This window comes from Pyxicephalus adspersus, chromosome 5, assembly GCF_032062135.1.
Source record: "Pyxicephalus adspersus chromosome 5, UCB_Pads_2.0, whole genome shotgun sequence".
In the NCBI taxonomy this organism is placed as follows: domain Eukaryota; kingdom Metazoa; phylum Chordata; class Amphibia; order Anura; family Pyxicephalidae; genus Pyxicephalus; species Pyxicephalus adspersus.
In genome coordinates this window covers 34,757,968-34,781,210 of record NC_092862.1, presented here as the reverse complement: position 1 = coordinate 34,781,210, position 23,243 = coordinate 34,757,968, and the positions used below count along the sequence as shown (strand labels likewise).

General features: G+C 34.5%; 1 protein-coding gene across 2 annotated transcripts in view; it reads right to left on the bottom strand.

Annotated features, from left to right (window-relative positions):
* Positions 1-23,243, bottom strand: part of CYP7B1 (cytochrome P450 family 7 subfamily B member 1) — a 120,833-nt gene that overhangs the window by 5,267 nt on the left and 92,323 nt on the right. For both annotated transcript variants that reach the window (XM_072411120.1, XM_072411121.1), the window contains exon 5: positions 10,029-10,207. In XM_072411120.1, coding sequence (XP_072267221.1) covers positions 10,029-10,207 — 179 coding nt within the window. The remainder of the gene's footprint in view (positions 1-10,028; positions 10,208-23,243) is intronic.

The following is a 23,243-nucleotide window of genomic DNA, read 5'->3' as shown; positions in this document are numbered from 1 at the left end:
TACTGAAAGAATTTTAGATTCTTCAATTACATATTAATATCAGACCCATGAAACTGTCAGACAGTTACATAGTAATGAATGCACAGTTTTACTTTATAATGTTCACATTACCTACAGTCACTGCACATTGAGTGAGAAAACAACATTGACACATCCAATCCTGTAAACAGTCAGCACATACAACAAGAGCTATAGGCTCGGGATTCACACTTAGTGTGCACAAATGAGATTTACACAGATTAATTTCACAGAATTCACACTCCCAGTGGAACCTTCCAGTCTCCATAATTTAAATGCACCATTATGTGTAATTATAGCATTTACATGCATACTGTGAGAACAATGTGCTATTTTCTTTCAGGAATATGGATTTTCACACTTGCATAATATATGTAACAACTGACCAGTGCAAGGAGTAAGGAATAACCTTCCTCTATTTATCTCTGTGCATGGCACAGCTTTGCCAAATCTGATTTAAATAATTTACCTAAATATAATACAATAATAAATCCATACCATTTTGAGAAGAGTGGAGTGTGTGCATTTTATCAATATGTATATATATATATATATATATATAAATAAATATATATATATATATATATATATATATATATATATATAAATATATATATACATTTTGAGGTTGTGAAATTATTGAGGTTGTGCATTTCCTATGGAGCAGGTTTGCATACCAAGGTACCCAAGACGACATGGCAATGTTTGTGAACCCTTCATCCAGAACTAAGATGGATGGAGTGTACATCTCAATGGAGTGGAGTGTGTATGTCCAATGACAGGGTTGGCACAAGGTAACAAAATGACAGCTGCTGTTCACTAGTTCTAAGCACACATTTTGTTCTACCAATGAACTCATACAGTTAGTATGGTACAAGAAAAGTAGTACCTCTGGGTATAATTCTATAAATGCCACATCCCAATAAGTCTCTAAAGAAAGTAAAAGGAATTTATTTTAAACAGGACTTTTCATTTGGCAAAACTCATAAACAATATATTTAAAATATATGTATTTTTTTTTTAATAACAATTATTTTTAGAAATTTTTTTTATAATATATGTTATTTACATATTGTTATTAAAGAAAAGGAATATGCTTGAAATATACAGTTTATGAGTTTTGCCTAATGTAAAGTCCCATTTAAAACAAGATCATTTTACTTCTTATGGTACAAGAAAACCAAGTTGTGCGCTAAGACAGTTATTACTTATCAAAAGTGCAAATTTTATTCTGCAAATTACAAACTGTCTGCACATGTGGTGCTACAGAAATGAATGCAATTTTAAAACAAAATCTGAAAAAGAATAAAAAAAATAATATTAACTAATTAGGGTTAATAAAGGGACTATTTTTTAATAAAGCATTTTTTATTTTTGTGTGTGTTGGCCTACAAGGTGTCCTGGAGCATTCTGAAATTATTCCAGAAGCATGTGGGGACACCTTGGGACAACTGAGTCGGACAAAATCAGAACAAATGTTTAGGAGGGCTGAGTACTTGTGCTCCAGGTGTGGGTGACGCAAGTACTGTGAGTGTGTAGGTGAAACATTGGATACCCCTACAAAAATGGAGCAAAAAATGATTTTTTTTGAGCCCTTGCTTGGGTCTAATTATCTGGGAAATTCGAAAGCGGAAGAAAGTCTGCACTCTGCTTCTTCTTAGATAAAGTAAAGGGGTGAGCATTGTTACCCCAGGTTACAGGCAGGATCAACAGGTAAAAATGAAGGAAGGCTGAAATCTGCTGCAGTCACCACATCTAACAACCAGTAACCTGCATTGTATTACATTTTTGTTCTTGGATACATTTTACAGACTATCTGCTTGCAACAAAAGCAGTAGATAACTGACACAGTAAATAAGCAAGGCAAGTTAATGTTCTGAGAAAATGGTATTCTAAGAAAGCTTCAACTTATTTGTGCTTTACCGAGGGTGAATTATCTATTATTATGTACTGTGCTTGTATGATTTTAGAGATCTCCTGTATTGCATTGTCTTATATTGATCTGTATAAGAATATAATATAGTCAAGATATTATTCAAAGCAAAAGTTTAATGAAAATGTATGTATATACTGTATTTTTATTGATAGATGTCATGGAAGTTATTCAACCTCTTACATCTCTGGTTATAAAGATATACCTAATTTAAAAGGTTTTATGGGAGATAGTCTCCAGGGGGATTTTTCTTTCAAATGCATGAAAAACTAGAAGTGGTAATGTTACATATATATATATATATAAATATATATATACTTATATACATACATATATATATATATATATATATAGATAGATATATATAAAATAAGGTGGGCAGACACACCCTTTGAAGTTAAGAAAAAAACCCAAACAAATATTATTCTTCCTGTAACTGGATGTGATGGCTGTGCTTACTTTTACAATGTATCTAGGGAGGTAGCCATGGCTGTCACCCAGGCTGGACTTTAAACAAGTCTGCCCTTGTTTTTCTCAAAAGTTGTTTTTTCATAAGCCGCTAAGTGAGTGATATTGATATTAGAAGGCCTACATGATACAATGTTAGTATGGCTCAAAATCATTGTGTTACAGAAGCCAGAGATGGGGTGTTTTATCACCATACAACCCTTTAAAACTGAACTAAACCCTAACCTTAAAAATTGCAACTAGGCAGGTCATACTGATTTGCCAGGCTGGAATGATGTAACTCCTATGGGATACCCAGCACTATTTCAAAGAGAATTTGTAGTTGTTTTAAAAGACAGCTTTCTTTCACTTCAAAATATGGGAGATTGTTCAAAAATGTAAGGATCGCCATGTGCCAGATGATCTTCCTTTTCTCCTACTCCATCACAATGTTAGGCCCTTTGAAACACTTAATGAATACAGGCAAGACGTGTGTGTCTTTATTGTGGAGACATTCAGATTCCCCCACTATAGGTTTCTGGTAAATGCCATCATCCTTATGGAAGATCTTACCCCTTCAATCAATGGTACTGAGGAAAGTTGGTTTGCTTTGATTTTACTGGAAGCAGTACCAGGGCTAAGTAGAACATAAGGGATACCTGGACACTGGAATATGATTACCTTGAGCTCTCTTGAATTGTGCTTTATTGCTGTACTGGAAACGACAATATTTTGCCCTTACCAGGTTTTTTCTTTCCCCACTCTCCCTTTTTTTTAAATTCTGGATCCTGTTTTCATTTGATACTTATAGTCCTTTTTTGGGTATACTTTTATTTACATTTTATTGATTTTCCTTTGTTGTTTTATTGAATGTTTGCTATTGTTTTTAGTTGTCTCTTTGAATAAAGAATCTTATAAGGAAAAAGTACAACTTTCATTACAAAACTAATTGATGATTCTGTCATGGCTCTGTATTATCACCCATGATCTACCAATGGAGACTATAAGCAACCATTCCAACAAATATTACAGGGAATATTTATAAGGATATTTCCCCATCATCCCCACCAGGAATCCTCTGCCCTGAGAATAGCAACTGCATTAAGTGGTGGATTTCCACTTCATGTTGTGAGCCACTGTCCTCAGAGGAAGTTGGTGGTATAAACAGTACCAACACGAGTACAATATCCAAACATTGAAATTGTCAACCCAGTATATGGCACAAGACTCCTCTGCTTAGATAAGAATACTAGACATGGTGGGAAATTACCACAAACAAGACTACCACTGTCCACTTGTATTTATTTACCATTATTTACTTGAGCCATGTTTAAGCAGATAAAAATCTGAGGGCCATAACCAAGTGGCCCAAAATACATAAAAACAAGAATAGCATTGACCTAGTGGCTAACTTGCCACCATACAGATGTATTTTTTGCTTTACAGATACATTTGAGGAAATACATGAACAGGACATGTTTAGTTAGTATATTCCCTCAAATACCAAATCTCCAGTTTTGGATGGATATACTATTCAAAAAGTTCAAAAGTTGTGGGCATGTATCAAATAGGGTTCCCAAACAAATTTATAGAAATGCAAAATCATTTTGAAGCAAGTCAGAAGGAGGTCAATATCAGGTCAAGTGCACTTGAATTCTTATTCAAGTGATTGAATTCTAAATGATCCCAAAAACAAATAAAACTGATGCATCAACACAAGCCCATAGTCTGTTGACATGGGTCTTTATTCAGTTAATTTCTAAAACAATGCGCCTTTAATTTCCAGACTGTTTCTGAAAAAAAAAAATACATCTACAGAAATACATAGCCACTTGGCAAGTAAACTCAGGCAGCTGTATGATATTCCATGGGTTTCAGTTAACGGACTGCAATATTAGGAACATTCTAGGCTGACAGATGGTTAATAATTTAGTATACATTCCTTTTCGCAGGATAAAGCTGAAAACAGTGATAAATATAGTTGATTACACAGTACATATATGTTAAAGGTTAATTCTAAATCATGAATTCATAACTAAATGCAAAACAGATTATTTTATTTCTGCAATTATTAAACCACCTATAAGGAAACCGGAGATTAAAGACTTCCAACGTGCAGTGATTTACATGAAACATTTGCTGAAAATCATAATCCTGGTTAATTATGGGAGCAGATCTGATTAGAAGCACAGACAGACCTGTGGATTTTAGAATAACGGGAGGAAATACATATATGGGTCTAACTGAAGAGTCTTTAAAATAAAATTTACTTTATTTTTTGGTGCAGACTCCAAAACATAATGGTTATAGCCACAGAAAAGTAAACTTGTCACTTATGAAAAGTTATTAAAAAAAAAACAGAATCTTCTTTCTCTTTAGATCACATTCTTTGAGCAAGATTACTCCACTGCCATTTCCCCTTTCTTACCCCTCCAGTCATACCTCTCTCACTCTAAATGGTATGTTTGTATTCAAATGTAGATCATATCAATGTTTGGTTTTTTATTTTGCTTTTCCCCTGTTTGTTATGACTGATGTTTGTTTTTTCTTTTATCCTCTTGATCTATTGTAAAATGTAAATGGTTAAATAATGTTATAAAAAACACTTTTGCACAGTTGGATGTTTGATACATCTACAAGTCCACCTAACCAAAATAATAATCAGTTCTGCTAAAAAGTTTCTTAAATGAATGGTTAATGTTGTTAATGGTTGTGCGTGCCATATTATCCAATAATAAGTTTCAAGGCTGAAACCTAATATTGTTGAAATAAGCTATCAGTGGTGAATAGTATGTCACATAATTGATTCATCTTTAGATATGACAACTTGCATGGCTTGTCCATATTTCTATTCATAGCAGGATGAAAAATAAAAGACAGTGAAGTTGATTTATTAATTAAAATTAATAACCATTTACTGAGCTAAATGAAAAAAGTGAAAATGATTTCAAAAGAAATACCCAATCATATGTAAGGAAAATTAAAAAATGCACTTGATTGGATGATTGAAATAACTACAGTTTCATCATATTTACTAAGCTCTGTAAGCATTCACTTTGCTGAATGAACAGTCTCTACTCTCTTAGTAAATCAAATTCAGTGACTTTGAGCCATGGTACTACTGAATCCCTTTTCATGCTGCTTTTAATATGAAAACTCTCAAACATTTACAATGTGATGTGAAGTTTGACATGAGCAATGATTGACTTGATTCATGTGGAACAGAACTTGCAGAGAATTTGGCTAAAATTTGCCAAAAACCAAAGCTTATTTAATAAGTACAGTTAGTGGTTTTGTACTTAATCACAACTATATTTTTCATGCCTATAATCCCTATATTCTCTAATATGATACCTCCACTGGCAAAGAATCACTTTTCACCTACACTTTTTCATCTGCATACCTTTCTAGCTGTGTTCATAACAAAAAGGGAGAAATGAGAGAACTCTCTGGGGGCTGTTTTTTTTCTTTCTATGATTTGCCATGTAAAAACAACAAAACGGATTATGCTGCCAGCAGAAAGGATTTGAAGAGATTTGTTCCTCTCTATGTTGGTGGCATTTGTAAACCAACCATTTCTGCTTGTCTGGGGACCTTTTGAGAAGCGCTGGACTTTTTACACAAAGTACTATTATTTGCTTTATGGTTATGCAATAAAAAAAATATTCTAAGCACAGGAATTAAAAAAAAAATAAAAATAGTTACTAATTTGGCAATAAATAAATACTTGGCCATTCTGCAATACACCTGTTTTAGGTTCATGAATTTAAGTGACCTTGCAGCACAGAACTACTAATATGCAACTAAGCATAATCCTAGGGATGAAGCCCGAAAATTAAAAATTTTCCATTACCATTGCTATTAAAGCCCATCTCCAGGCACAATCTAAACTTTTGCCAGCCTCCCCACCTTTCTCTAATGCAACCTGCAGGATCTAAATATTTTACACCTTGTGAATGAGGACATACTCACCAAAACCAGACATCCAGGTCCTTTGACAGTGCCTTTTTATCGCTGAAAGCCTGCCAATCCACTACGCACCCTCACTTGCCATTCCCCAGCCTTCTATTCTAAATTATGTCATTACTTTGGAACTTCTGGTTCATCCACCAAAAGGTCATAGTGCTGACAGCCAAGTGTTCAGGTCCTGAACTCCCAGAAAACCCCCCAATACTCCTGGTTCTCACACGCCCCAAAATCCCTAGTTCTCATGGCACTATCCTCTTTCTTGTATAATGCAGTTTCTTATTTAACAAGCTGTATCTTATCTATGGATATAAAGAGCAGGGAAGCATGAGACAGGTAATTGAAACCTACGTCTACTCCCTTTACCATTAAAAATGTAAAATATTTTCTATTTCATTATTTAATTTTGCTCTACTTCACTGTATTTGCATTCTGCATGTTAAAATCATTCTTCAATTTCTGTTTGAATATTCTTTAATTTAAAACAGAAAAATTATTTTAGAAAAAATAACATTATTTTATTCTTAGCGTGCAATTCCTTGACCTAGTTGAGTTTTCTGTTCACTTCCTTCTACTCTTGTAACCAATCACAGAATAGCTTAATGAGTGGTCAGTTATGTGTTACACATTCCTCCCCCTCCTTCCACTATCAGATGTCAGTAAATATCGTGCCAATTTCATCACTGTTTCACAGAACCAGAAAGAACTCAATGAAAGATGATAGCAGATGGTTATGTAATCTGCCTATTACTGTAGAACATTTCCCAAAATCTTGTAGTTTGTCTCCCTGAAAGGTCTGCATACAATTGTAAATATTATTTACATGAACATCTTTAGTGACCATAAAGAACATTGGCCTGTAGAGGCTCCTAGGATATGCTTGTTATATATGATATTTATGAAAAAAACAAAAAACATAACTACTTGAAGCAAAAGTAACCAAACAATTCCTCTCTGCAACAGTTTAGTAGAAGTGACAGATGTATGAATCTTGATAAGCCTCTTTCTTACATTTGTTTCAGATTTTACTGGATTCAAGGTTTAATCACCTAGTGTAGTAGAGTCTTCACATACACAGCAGAATGTTGACGTATTGCCAATTTGTTAATATTGTCATGTCTTTCTTTTTTTTTATATACTGTTAATGAAATCTAAACAGTTATTATTATAACTTAAATACCTTAATATATGTGAGTAAAAATTTACAGGACTAAAAAAAAAAAACACACACACAAATTTACATAGATATACAGTTTGACATTCCAAAAGCATCGGCCATCGATAATCCGGTTCCTTCAGATTTCAGGCATTGATATCGGAGCGCATTTACAAACTTACACTGTTTTCTGGAGGCGCCGTTTATGTTTTGATGGCGCTGTACTCCAGAATCAGCTGTTGGGTCTTGCTTACACACGCTTTCCTGCTCAATCCTTCTCATTTATTTGCTGCTGTATAGCCCCATTATGGATTTAGCATCCATTTAAAGGACTGTAGAGGTAGACATTTTATGTTACATATATACAGCATTTTCGAAAATCCAGCACTCCTCAGGTCCAGAGGTTGCCAGATTTTTGAATGTCAACCTGTATATATGTATGTATATATAAAGAATATATATATTATACACATATTTTTTATAACAGGGATCATGGATGCAAAGCCAGGTAGAATTGCAGCACTATCGTTGTTTTATATTACCTGGATTTATACATTATATCTTGGGACCTTGGGACCTATTTGTAGACCTCTGGGCAGATAGTTGAACAAAGCAGTTTTGAGGGCACCATAATGTACAACATGAGATTCAGTTATCTTCATTGCCATGTATGGCAATTCAATTAGAAACATAGAGGCTGTCATTGCTGACCTATTTCTACAAATTCGACTTTAGTGGCTGCCATGCTCACTCCCAATACTTTCATTCACTCAGCTAGAATAAATGTACAAATAAAAGCATTTGACTATTTTCAAATAGGCATTCCTACTCCTAGACAATGAGCCTGATTTATTAAAACTCTCTAAGACTGGTGAGGACTATCATTGGACCCTGGGTGATCCAACAAACCAGGAATGGATGCCTTAAAAATCATTGGCTATTATTTGGCAAATGCTTTTAGCCTGCTCCAGATCCATTCCAGCTGGATCACCCAGGCTCTTCCATTATAGTCTTTCTTCCCCTCTTGGAGAACTTTAATAAATTAGGCCCAATGGCTCAGAAAGTATTAAAACCAGATGATAAGCGCAAAAAGGTGGTCAGTAACAGTATCATTTTAGCAATTAAGGGGTGCTGCATGGGCTCTACTGGCTCTTCCGGTGCAAAAATTATATTTTCTTTGGGTATGGAACCCATAATGCATGGGATCATCCATCCAATTTCCCCTCCTCTACTAGTTGTTTCTGTTCATATAGCAAGTATATGTTCTGCAGCACCAAAAGGAAATATCATTGGCCAAGACACATTCCCTTTCTCATATCCAAAAAGAACCACGATTCATATCCTAATACCTATTTTAGTTATCCAATTTGCTAGGGGAATAAATTAGGTATATTGAAGTCTTGGGTATAGATCTCACCAGGTACCAGATCATTAAATTCAAAATATTTACACATATTTATGGAAAGATTAAGCAGGAGAATATCAAATTGTTTGGTCAAATCTAAAGTTCTTTTTTTAAGTTTATATATAAAATAAAAGGAATAAGTTTAAGTAACTACCTAGGTAATAAAAACCAAATGTGGGGTTGTGAGAATACACATGAATCTCAGATACATAGAAATCTAAGACTAATATTATACATTTCAAAAAAAAATTTCAAGAGAACTATTTCCAGCTATAGAAAACATGTTGGTAAGAATAGTTGTACTGCCACCTACCTGGTGGGGCATTCTGTTTGAAAATTGAGAATCTGTACTGCAAATTAGGAGAATTAACAAAGATGTAAATAGGACTTCCTCATTACGGACATATACTATTATTGCTCTGGTTTAAGTGCCTGATAATCCAAACCTTTTCAGGAGTTCATACATCTCACTTTATGCTAAAAGTGTACACTGTACATGTGTAGCTTAGTGTACATTCTAGGAAGGATTCACAATGAGCAAGCGGCAATGCTTTGATTCAGTTTCTTCTGTTTGTGAAAAGCAATCAGTTTCTAATGTTTTAATAAAATAAAAGCTTCTAAAACACTATCATTTCCTTATTTAACATTACAAAGCTTTTCCCCAAATTTTATATAATTATGTAAAGTAATTTTTTCTGCATCATCTGTAAAAACCAAGCAATAGGTAATATTTTATTCAAAGGGTTTGAATGTTTTCAGGGCACATAAATGTTGGTCATTACTTACAGTTTAAGCCACTACCTATTACTTCTATAGCTATAAAATGATCTAGTGGCAAAGACAGCACAAATTTAGCCTCAAGTTTCTGTTATTCAATGTGCAACTGTCATTCCTCTTGAAAGGACCAGCATTCTATTTCATCACTTTTTTTTTCCTTTTACTTCGAGCCACAAGGCCTTTCACCTGCAGGGCCTGCGATACAAAAAAGCTGTGATTGAAAGTAGGCTTATTACTTCCAGAAGAAAGACCAGCATTAGCAAAATGAATGCACAGAAACTACACTGGGGCTGGAGAATGATGACAAGCTTAGTAGGAATATTTACCTCGGGATCTTCAAAGACCTCGGGGTCCTTGTGCAGAGCTGGAGGATAGAGGGCCACAAAATCACCTTTCCTGAGACTCACTGTCTGGTCATCCTCCAGCTCCATCTGAAAATCCTCCTGGACCACCCGGATGTTCATGGATGCAGAGCACAAGCGCAGTGACTCGTTGATAGCACTACCTGAGGAAATGGAAAAACAGAAATATGATGTAGTTAGGATTTGCTTAGAGAATATATTGCCATTGCCTAGACAACTCCACTGGAGTCATTAACGCAAGTGCGTGTTCGGCACTAAAAGTACAATATTAGTACCCAGGAAACATTTAAATCCTATGAACTCCAATTACATTGAATGCGTTACAGTAAATATACAATATTTGCAAAGCGAAGATTTGACCCTGACAGCTCTTCAGATGCTAAACAAAATAATATTTACTTTGTACTTATTGTATTATTATCTATTATGAACTGTAGTTATAGTTTGGTAGCCTAAAGATAAAGCTGTTTTGTTTTCTGTTTCAACCTCCTGATGGTTTTGTAGACCAAGAGCTGATACTGAACATTACTATATAATCCAAACATTTCAATTATATATAATTTCAAAATTTACAGAACATACTTATTACTGAATGTAATGCTGTGAGAAGGCCTTATTTATTAGCACTTAACAGCACCTAGATTTCCCATGACTCTTTGCCCATCATTGGGACACATCATATGTTTTATACATGGAGTTTTTGGTTCTGAATTTTTAGTTTATAGAATTTTTCGTGCTAATAGGTTTTAGCACCTCTAACCTTCAATTATATATTGGTGCCATTTTCACCTTATTACCTAGCCTAAAATGGTTATGCAAAAGCAAATTCTTATATAAAATAACTCCCCTTCTCCAACCAAGCCCTGTGGAAGCCACCATCCAATAATTGAACTTATTATTCATTTAATAATAAGTTTATTTTATGACTATTACCTTTATTTTAGTTAAAGGGTAAATTATTGAATAAAGGAAAAAAGAAGCTCATTTTATTGACCACATTATTTTTTATCACTATGAGTTTGTATGTGTTTAATTTGTATGTGCTTGGTATTCCATGGTTTTGTTTTTACATTAAGTATAGGGATTTAAAGATTATCTACTAGCGGGAGCTTTGTATTTCACTTCAATCACTCTTGCATATTAGCTGAGATATAAACCATACATGGAATGCATTGTTTCAGTTAGTTAGAAGATCCATAAATTTTATCGTGCACAACCATCATATAGAACTGCAGAGCGGTGAACAAAACTTGAGTGTAATAAACAAATATAGCTTTCCCCTTTTTAGATATAAATAATACAAGCTGTCTTCTTTTACATGTCCATCTAATATACCACAGAAAGGTCTACATATCCTTTAGAATTTTTGGGTTGGGTTAAGTATAGAGATATGTTCAAATTAGGTGAATTTTTGTGTAGGTGTGTTTGGGTGGAGGGGTAGGTCTAACTTTGTTTTTGGTTTGATACTTTCAAATTTTCAAATTTTTCTAATTTCCAAACAACTACACTCATAGCCACTTTTCTAAGGTCATGGAGGAGTTAGTGAACATACAACCCTGAATCCAAAAGCATGGGATGGAACTGCAGCCAAGTAGTAATATAGGATAAGGGGATGTATAAATTTCAGAACCATTGCCTTTAGTAAGCTGCTTTTATTAAGCTGTACGTTATTACTGTACTATGTCAGTTGCCTGTAAAGCTATTGGGCCCTGTAATTATTTTGCCATGGGACCACAATATTTGCTGTTATACCCCTGCTTCCAGGAATTATTTGCACAGGGGAAAAAAGTATTTACACATAAACAGCGTGTTGTAGAACGATCTAGAATCCGAATGTCCTTGCGTTCCCAGTGGCCTTCACCTTTTGCTCCTAGCACGACAGATTTTATGGGTAATTTCCGGCAATTTATCCTGGCAGTTTGAGGAGAAATCCCAATGGGAACGGTATGAATAATTTGCATAAATCATTGTGATTGCAGGCATATCAGCATGTAGCTGCTGTCGAAATCGGCAGCTCTCTTTTTGTAATCAAATCTGACTCTTCCTCCACCAGCTTATATTGGGGCCATAATGGGCCTTGATCTCTTCTAATAATGAGCTTTTAGAACAGTATCAAGCAAATAAAGCCATTTTCACAAAAAACAGCTAGTGAGCGGGAGGTGATTTATGATAATAAATAAAAGCAACATGTTCACTAAGCATTCAGCACTCCTTTAACCAAAAGGTTAGACTGTAGATTTCCAGCATACAGGAGGCATCTGAGAAAGATAATAACAAATGCTCTTTCAGTAAAAATTAAATCTGTTGCAGCATGCATAGCAAATAAAGTGGCCTTGGATGCTTTCTTGCAGGAGGTTTTTCCTTAAGCGTGCATTTGTCTAAAGAAATGAGGCTGCGGTCAGCTTTGTGTGGCCAGCGCTGTGATTCAATGTGACGTACAGTGAGTCTGTGCATATTCTTTTGGACTGCCTTCGTTACTATAATCAGGCAGAGTCAAATCGGCTTGTTGGTGACGAAGCCAGGGAACGACTCTGGTTCCAGAATATGGCCTCTACTGCGGATAGCCACAAGGCACCTGACACGATAAATTTCAACTGGCAGCGCTCTGGCAACAAAAAACTTTACACGGTACAAATGAGTGGTCCAGCCTCCACTTTTCTGCTGTCTGCCATCCTAAAAATATGAAGATGATAATGCAATCAGAGTCTATGTTTAGAAATGGTAGCTGACATATGCAGCAACACTATTTACCCAAAGAATCCGGTGGGGGCTTTAAAGAAAAGAGATAAGAAAAAAAAATATAAACATGTATATTTTTATGTATGAACCAGCTACTGCTGCAAAATAGCTGGTTGGCATTTTATATCTAGGGTAATGTGGTCTCGTCGTATTGGTTGACATTTTTCCAGGGAGTGTGTCAGTCTGTGCCCAGCGCAGTATTACAGATGACAATTGGGTAAGCATATCTTATGCAGAAGTTAATCACAATAATAGAGCACAAAGTGTGGCTTAGCAGTCAGATCGTAAATGACAAATCTGTTTCACCTTCCAGTACCAGTTATGTGCAGAAGACGAGCTTGGCTGTAGCTTTGAGCAATCATGCCGATAATTATTAGCTGACAACAGTAATGAGTCACATTATGATCACTAAAGGACAGGGGGACTTATTTAGGTCTGTCAACCAATGCAAAAAAAAAAAAAATACAGAAGAGGAAAAAAAAGGACAGGTCATTGTGCGTCTTCTGCAAATTTGTGAGACAATGTGCATTTAAAAGGATCACAATAAACCTGCAGCCTCTGCTTGCACTTGTCATAGTTCAGCAGACACAGGCAAGTGCTACTAACAGACCAGCTGGGTAGCTTGGGAAGCCTTCCATTCTGCACCATGAGGTACAGTAAATTATCCTGTTGCAGTAGAGCAACATCTGTTTCTGTTCTAGTGCCGAACAAACAAGGCAATTTTAAAAATACCTAGGGATAGGAAGGCAGCAAAAGAACATAACCCTCACCTCTGACACCCAATATTGCACTTGTCATTGCTTTAACAAAAATAGTGGACAATATGTGAGGTATTTTGCATTTTTTCATTATTACTAGATCAGACTGCTGTGTTGAGTCAGCTGTATATAGCAGCAGATAAACATTGAGCTGAATAGCAGTTTAAATCCAGAAGAATTCTGCTACAAAAAGCCTGTTTGGAGCATACTAGAGAAAAAAATTAGTTAACTGTGACAGTGACACAGGAGGAGGAGAGGACCCTGTACCGAAGAGCTTACAATCTAAAGAATATCAAATACTTTTTATCTTCCATTTTAAATAAATGTCTTTAAATAATTAATAAAAAAATATTCCTATTTACAAAAAGTTTACCTCCAAAAAGTTAACTATGGCAAATTAAACTTGAAATTAACTGGAAAGTATAATTAAAGGAACTTTTTATTTAATTTGGATAGAGTAGTGAGAGGATCAAACCCATGTCAGGTTTTATTGCTGTTTTCCCATTTGTAAGGTGCACTCTCATAAGCTTCTCCCACAGTTGCTCCCACAGCAGGAGTAGAGAGTAAGTCTTCCAGAGATGACACTATTGGATTGGCAAAAATGGAAGATATCCTCTTCCTGTTGAGTCTACTGGACAGGAAATAAAAGAAAATCTGCCTAATGAGACACAACTGCCAAATAAAAGATGGCATCTTAAAGAGGTACTATACTTGGTGAGCCTCTGCCATTAATGGCATGTATTAATGGCCGATTATGTCAGTGGATAACCTGTGTGCAGCCTCCCTGCAGCGATGACAGGTCGAGGATCCATCATCGCCGCATCCGAGGAAGGCTCCATCTTCACCAGCGGGTCCATGGCAGACTTCTGAGAGGACAGCGATACTCTTACACCATTGAATAGCAACTGATGATGGAACTTCTGGGCATGCCAAGTGCTGAGCTCCACATTACACAGTGTATGCACTGTACAGCGTGGAGCTAAAACAAAAAGCCACCAAGAAGCAGGGCCTAATTTATTTTGGTCTCTTTTGTTGATTACCTGCTGGTGACTTATTTTTTTTTTTTTAGGTCCACTCTATTCTAGGCCATTGCATCTAAATTGAAAAAAAAAACATTGCCTTTCTTTTTGTATACTGTAGTGTTTATATATGTAGTGTTTCAGTCATTTCTCATCCCTTGTTACATCTCAGTGCTGACTCATAACACCAATTTTCTGTATACATCTCCATGCTGCATGGCATTTCTCAGGGCAGTTTTTTTTTTATGATGACCACATTGGACCATGCTTGTGTAAAGCATGCAACATAGTCAATTGTGATTTCTAAGTATTATTTCAATAAAAGCTGCAGACTCAAAAATGGGTAAATAGGCTTTTGAAATTATATTAGTACACTAAGACTTTTAGGAGTTGTAGTGACTACGGTAGGATAATTATACTTGATAAAAAATCGGCACAAGTACTATCCAAAATGATGGCCAAATATGAATAGGAAATAGAATGTGTTCAAATAAATTTGTAATAAAAAGCTATTATCAATAAAAATTGCTTGGTAATAATAAAAAAATAATATTAATAAATTGCGTTTATTTATAGTGTGGTTCAAACACATACAGGACAATCATTTTTAAGCACTGTTAATGCACACACATTATACACACACACATTATATATAAAACCACAATCTAATGCCAAACTATTACAGGGAGAATACAGCATTAACTAAATATTCAAACATTGAATATATAACTTTATCTTGTTTTATAACCACACATAAATGAGGTTAAAAGATGTTCTAAAAAACAGTTACAACTATGGTAATGCATGATGAGCTTTAAAAAATTGTATAGGAAATGCGTAATATGCACCAGGATTTTATAAAATCAGATTATACATCTTCGCAACCCCCACACTGACAGCCTAGCAAGTTAATTTATTTCTTTAGTATATTAAGTACAGTGTGGAAGCATAAGGCTAAATAAAGCATTTAAAAAAATTCTTTGTTATACCAGGATCATCTATAAACTGTTAGCTGCCCTGAAACTCTAGAAAATTTTGGAAAATGACTTGTAACTAGTATAGACTATCCCTATGTTATTATTTGACTTAGTTTTTTTTATATACACATATTGTTTGCACATTTTATTTTAGGTAAGCTTTTGTTTGTAAGCTTTTGTTTCCCAGTGACTAGACCTTTTTTTTTTAAACGTTTCAATGTTCATATAAATAGTCAGCCTTAAAACACTATTTGCTATACTTAGCTTGCATGCCTTCAAGCATTTGTCTTCCAATTTCCACTGAATAAATGTGTACTAATGAGAAACAGAGCAAGCTGCTGAGGCAGAACTGGGTGACTTGAGTCTGGCCTGCCACCAGCTCGTGATAGGCAGGCAAATTGAGTTAAAATGAAAAGTCCTGTCAGCCGAAATACAACACAGTAGCCAAACAACAAGCTGTCAATCACCCAATCAAAACAAGGGACTGCAGGTAATAAAAGGTCACTTGCTTCATTAGTAGATTTGGCTTTTGTCGCCAAGTTAATTTTAATTAACCGGGATCTAAAACTGTAAATATCACAGACAACCTGCACTGGATAATAGAAGTGTATACTGTAATGAACATTTCCAAAATGAATTAGCGTTTCCTTGTTATAATGAATTATATTTTCCTGGGTGAAATGTATTTGCACTAAGCAAACTTAAAACGTGAAGTGTTAAATATGACTGCAAAAGGTAAAAACAATTATTGCAAAAATAGTAAATCTAGGTAGATGAAAGTTATTTTTTTCCCATTTATATTTGTGTTAGTAAATAGGTAAAAGACAAGGTGAACATAAACATTTTTTATGCCATAATTTTCCAGAAAAAAATTGTAACAACAACTATTTATATAGATCTGAACAAAGATGATCTTATCACTGCATTAGAAGAATAACCCAACACTCATGTGTGAATCGAACAAAAAGCCCATACTGACCAAATAATACTTTTATCAGCTCACTGGGGAAAACAAACGTCTAGCCAAATATTTTTATTTAATAAAATTTAAGCTTTAGAAATACTTTATGTGTAAGAAAAAGATTTTATTAACAATGTACAATGTATTAGTAATAAAATAATTAAAAACAAAATGGCACCATAATAAAGGTTATTGCAAATATGAATCTTATTTACTTTTTCCAAAGGGGTAGAAGGTGAAACCTGACTGGCAGCAATTAGAATGTTGTGATTTTCGTTTCTCCTGATATAATATTTCAACCCCAATTCATATTATTTTTTTTCCTATATCAAAGTGTTTGCAATTTAATCAATTCAGTGTGATTAAATAAAAACTAGATATGACCCCTTTGAATGTTTTTGGATTCTACACAATTTCAGTATATAAAGTGTAAAATACGTCTAATACCTTCAATGTCAATAAGGTCAGGCATTAGAGATATTCACAAGGCCCAGCAGGAGAAGGGAAACAAACTCAAGGAAACTCTGTTTGTAAACGCTATATTGGTAGAAAGGTTTTAGCCATTATATCAGTGTATCTTATATACCAGGGTTCCGTGGAACCCCAGGGTTCATCCTAGATTTGATAGGGGTTCCTTGAGCAATAAGCAATTGGTTACTCTCAGATAAGTTTTACTGACACTAATGATCTTTTTGGCTATCTGTAAGGGTGACATTCCCTCCACTGAGCACCACGCTAATATACTGTGGGTTGTGAATATATTAATTAAAGCAGAGGTTTCCCAAAGACCTTCAGGGGTTCCCTCATGTTGAAAAGGTATAACCACTGCATTATACTGTTGTTCCTTTATGGTTGTGGTTGAACTGAGCATATGATAAAATAAAATAAAATAAAATAGCTGAACAAACCTGTCAAAATCAGAGGTTCTGCAATGCAATGACGTTAAAATAATAAAACACATATACTTCCTTATAAGGCGGATAAAAGGTTTCAACTGAGATTTTAAAAATTATTGGTACAGTATATGTTAGCATTCTGTTTGATATTATAGAACTATTTTTTCTGTTCTTTATCCCTGTTTAGAAAAGCACTTTACATAGTCCTTGTGTTGAAGAATCTATTGGTATGAAATGTAACCCCCAATCTATAGGCTTTAATTAGGGGTTTCAAAGGATGGAAAAATGTCAAAACAAATACTGAATTAAGAAAATGCCAATTGTTTAAGATACAGAGTGCTTTAGGAATATATATATATTTACTTTAAGGAAACCTGTAGATGGAGACACATAGAGGTTGCTGTAAAAAAATCAACTTGCCTGGCTGTCATGCTGATCAACTGAGCTTGTTTAAATGGCTTTCCAGAAACTGACCCTTTTACATGTCTTATCCCAATACGTAAAATAGTATTCTGGGGTCAGCATTATCAAAGTTCAACCGCAATGAAGCTGTAATATATATGTACTTTATTTACAAAGGACCCCAAAACTTTGAAAATCAATCGTTGAATACTGTTACAATTGTTACTATTATATCTCTAACATGTAAACATACCAAGAAATATTTTACTGTTTTACAAAAGAAATTTCACAAAACAGGCTGTTTAAAAAAATGTGTGCGTTAATGATATTTTTAATAATTTACCTCCACAGCCACCAACCATAAACCATCTTTTAACTACTTATATAAAAGATTAAACATATTTGGTTTCTATGAGTCACTTCACTTTGCAATATACGTTGTTTTATTGAATTTTTGATCATTAGACTGTTTGCATCTAAACTGAGAGTTTCATGTGGCCTAAATTTGATTTCCTCACGTCCTGCCCTAAAAATCCAACACTTTACAAACGTGGGAAAACTGGTGCAAAGATAGTCAGTTTTGTCAGAGTAAATATGTTTGAAATACTCTGATATTTTTATACCAGACTTGCAATACAAGCTCAGGCATATTTATATTGAGATTTATATATGAGATTTTCAGATGCTGTGTACTACATCATGAATATGTGGCCCATATATTTACATGTAAACATACACATGTGCTGTATGAAGGAAGATGGAATATTTGTATATGTTTGATAGCAGACAGATGTATCAGCTAGGCAAATGAAGCATTCAGCCTGAGCCCTGTGTTTGCCTCCTAAAACACTATGACTTTATATAGGTTTCCATAAATATCAATCCACCAAGATAATTTAAGTGGATCTCTAGAATGATATAAAAGACACAAATGAATACACCTCTGTAATCATTAATACTAAATAAAAGTGTAATTTAAACACAAACAGTGTCAGTACCCAAATTATTTTAGAAAATGACTTGGACAAACTTTGCCTCAGGCAGTATGCAGGTAGCATTAGAAAAGCTCCAAATATTACTTGTTGCTCCTTAGTTATCTTGGATAATTATTAACACAGGGAATGCACATTTGCAAAATCTACATCTGTATCCATAATGTTCTAGCGGGAGAGACTTTATGACAGTTTAGTAAATCTTGGCCTTCAGTGCGAAATGTGTTTCAAGTTAAAGCAGTACTAAAGTCCCCTTCCATTGCCCTATCACTATTGCTGACATCTTAACCTGATCCTATTCTAGTTTTGGGATTTTCAGCCATCTTGGTTGGCCAGGCCCGAATCCTATAACTTTCACACATGTGTACAGGAGTTCATTCATTACTGGCACCTTGGTATGCCAGGACTGTACTTTCTACAAAAGGCTGCAAAAAAGCAGGTAAGTTTGCTTTATTGCAGAAGAGCCATAGCCTTTTCTTTCTCCAATAAAGAACCAGCGTGCCCGTAATTGTTTGTTTTTTAGGTTTAGTTCCTTTTTAATCTGTCTCACCAAAAGGCGAATATATAAATTACAAGCATGGAATTATGGATTCTAGTAATCACAAATTTGTTATTACTAACAAAAACAAAAAAGCCAGGCTTCGATCACCACTATTTTAAAGAATCCCTTCAATGACCCCCCCCAAGGTCAAAACTGCCGAGGCTTACCGGAGGTTTTCTTGTTTCAGCAAATAATGCAGAAGTTGCAGCAACTCTGACCTCTTTTTAGATTCAAAATCCAGACCTTTAAGGTAATATTCATATTTAAAGCTAATGAATGTTGTTTTCATATTTTAGCAACTACAGAACTTAGTTATTCTGTTCTAGAGTTCTACAGATTATGCACCTTCATCATGAATTCCTAAATATTCATATCTACATGAAATTATGGAAGAATTATTTGCTCCATTTTTCAGGTCTCATTTGTCAACGGGAAATACTTTACTATAAAAAAATTGCTTAAAACTATTTACCATATTCCCAGCAAAAGAAACAGAAGAAGAAAAGAAGAATTATTTTAAACTCTATGTAACATACCCAGATTGAATAGAGCCAGTTCTCATTATATCATACCGTAGCAGCAATGTCTTACTCATAACATGAATCATGCCGAATCATGAAAACAGTAGTAAGACAACAATCTAATTAATTACAGCTGTATCATTCACTGATGTAGCACTGAAGTAAACAAATAGTAAAAGATAATGAGCATCTAAAACAAACTTTATATTTAGAAGATCTGCCATCTTTTGTTGTCACACTCAAATGAACAGCAATAAGTAAAATCTCCTCTACACAAAGATATGGTGACTAGGGGCAAAATCCAACAAACACAGGTGGCAGAAAAGAGACTACAGGCTTTGTTTACAAGTTTAGGCTGATGACTTGCAAAGTGAATTATGACTGTGAATAAATGTTCACACTCAGCAAATGTGATGAAAAATTGCTTTACACAAAGCATGCCATTAAGTGTAAAGAAATGAAAAAATTTAAAGGTTTTCTCCTTGCACATGATTGGAGGTTCACCCCAATGACTAAACTAAGTGAATTATTCCTAGCAGCGTCATAATTCAGTTTACTATGTACACAAAATAAAGACAGTTCCAAAGATATCTAAAATGTAAAACAGTCAGGGTGCAGTGAACTCTAAAACCATAAGATATAAAATTAATTTTATGATTAGTATTATATGAATTTTTGAATTGAATTATATGAATTCACTGCAAGTTGGTTATATTTTGTTAATTGTCTAAAGTATTGTATTTATTTTATGTCAAGATTTTAGTGTGATCTGCAGCTGATAAACTGTTCACATATAAAAGATCAGCATAGATCTCATACAGAAGAGTCAATATTTCAGAATATGTGTCTAGCACAATATGGGCTAATATGGCACCAATATGGGCTAGCAGGAATTTCTTTGAATAGTGAAAGCCAATAACTACAAATGGCAAAAAAGCTGCCTTGTATTGAGATGTGGTGAGTCACTTTGAACAACACTTTAATACAATCCACACAATGTTCTTGGAAAGCCTTCTGTCCTGTTATCTAGCAGCCTGTACATCAAAGCCTTTTATGTGCTCATGTGTAACATCCATTTCCATGGAATTAGACAACATAATACTCAAATTCCTGGAATTGGGGTTGGTATGTGAAATAAAATAACAAGCACAGAATTTGTAGTGCTCACCTTCCCATTGCTGCAGTCAGTGACCGGTTTCATAAAACAGAGACTACATTCTTGTTACAAGGGAACACAGAAAAAAAGTAAATTCCACACGGATTTCACAAAAGATATCACAAAAGATTGATCTTTTTATGTACAATAGATAAAATCTAGCTTTCAGAAAAAAAAAAATCTATTTTATGAAAAAAAAAGGATGAAGAGACTTTCTCTTTACGTCGAATAAAGTGAACCTGTTAGGAACAGTAATGAAACATACTGAGCTATAGCAGACAGCTGACTGAGGCCCTATGCAAATGACACCTTTTTCAAAGATGATATTTGCATAAGCTATAGGCAAGACCTCTCATCCTTTTTTGTAATGCCTGAGACTGCCAATGGGTCACCCAAGCACTGGGCTTAGCATTTAAAAATGAGGGTAGCAGGTGTAACTATTTTCTGCTATAAGGATGTGAAGGCACTTTAGGGTTTGGAAGCTTTAGGCAGTGCTGGAGGGTAAATAATAGGAAAAGGTATGTGCTAACAGCTTATGCTGTTATGATCTAATATTGATGTAGTTTATTTTGTTAGTGCTCCCCACAGACTGAACCAATCACTGAATCAACGCAGCACAGAGAGAAGACTTGCCAAAAGAACAGATGATGCTAAAGCTCTTATTTACCATCTAAATGCATATTGGATAGTTACATTCCAGGTTTGATAAAAAAACTGCATAGTACGTTGGTGGCTGTAAACCTTCCCTTATGTCTATCAATACTAAATTAGGCAAGGGCATGTCCATTTATATGGCAGTATGGAAACCAAGCCTTCCAAGTCATGATAGTCAACATAAAATGTCCCATTGGCATCATGGCCACCACAAAGGACTACACTACAAGATTTTGTCAAGTTTCTACTAAAAGCATTATGTGTGCCTCCTATGTGGCACATATGTGTCTTCTCAAAAAAGCACTGCAAAGTATAGTAAATCATAAGGTATTGATAAAATTTGACATCAATTTATTAGTGTCATGTTGGTAAAAAATTAATTCTAATTTATTACTGTATGTTACTGTATATTATTACTACACTTTGTTCTGCTTTACCAGGCTAAAAAGTACAGCAGTGGAGACAACCAGCCATTTCATCTGTACCAATACTGCTCATTGTTTTATTCTTGCAATTAGTTTTTTTCTCTTAAGCTCAAAAATTTTATTTACAGTTATTTAATCTATAGGCTCAGACTTCATGCTTACCAATTTTCCTGAATTTTCCTGATAATGGTTGATGTGGTCTGAACTGCTGATGAAAATCAAGCCTCAAATATAAATTAACATACAGTTGGAGAGCAGTACGGGTTTGTGCACTTGAATGGAATTTAATATGTTGTTAAATATGTGTCATCTTGAATTTTCGCTTATTAGGAGAGAATAAGAGATGTTTCATCCTATAACTCAAGCCAAGTCATAAGGTGTAATGAGAGAAGAATAGATATGAACCTAAATATCACAAATTTTGTGTGTTTTTTAAACATTTCAATCACTGAATTGATTTAATATACATATACAGGCATGTAAAAATGTTAAATAATTGTTGTGAACATAATTGAACAAACAAACCTTATTAAAAATGGTAACAGATAAAGGTAATATCCAAAGAAAGACAAAATGTATCAATCATTTATTCAACAAAAATGTCAAAAGATTTAATGATGTACTGTATAAAAAGTAAGCATATTCCTTGCCTCAGAAACTGGTATTGCCATTAGCAAAAATAACTTCTTGAATTACTACCCCACATTCTCCAACATTTTGGGCCTTATTTAATAAAGCTCACCAAGACTGGAGAGGATAGACTATCATAGGAGAACCTGGGTGATCCAAAATATAGTAATTCATACAAAAAGATACCAATTTACTAGAGTCATATTGGTAAAAAGATTATTCTAACTGTATATTATTACTACACTTTGTTCTGCATTACTAAAAAAACACAGCAGTGGCGACAACCAGCACATTCCATCTGTACCAAATTACTCATGTTTTTTTTGCTGGACCAGATTAATTTCAGCAATAAAAACATTTACCAATTAACCACCTGGGCGTTACACTGATGTCTAGATTTCTGTACCAAAAGCGTTACAGGTTTTCATGAAATTTTTTTTTTTAAATTGTAGACCTGTAACTTACAGAAATATGTCCGAATAGGGGTCTAGTAGATATAATGAATAGA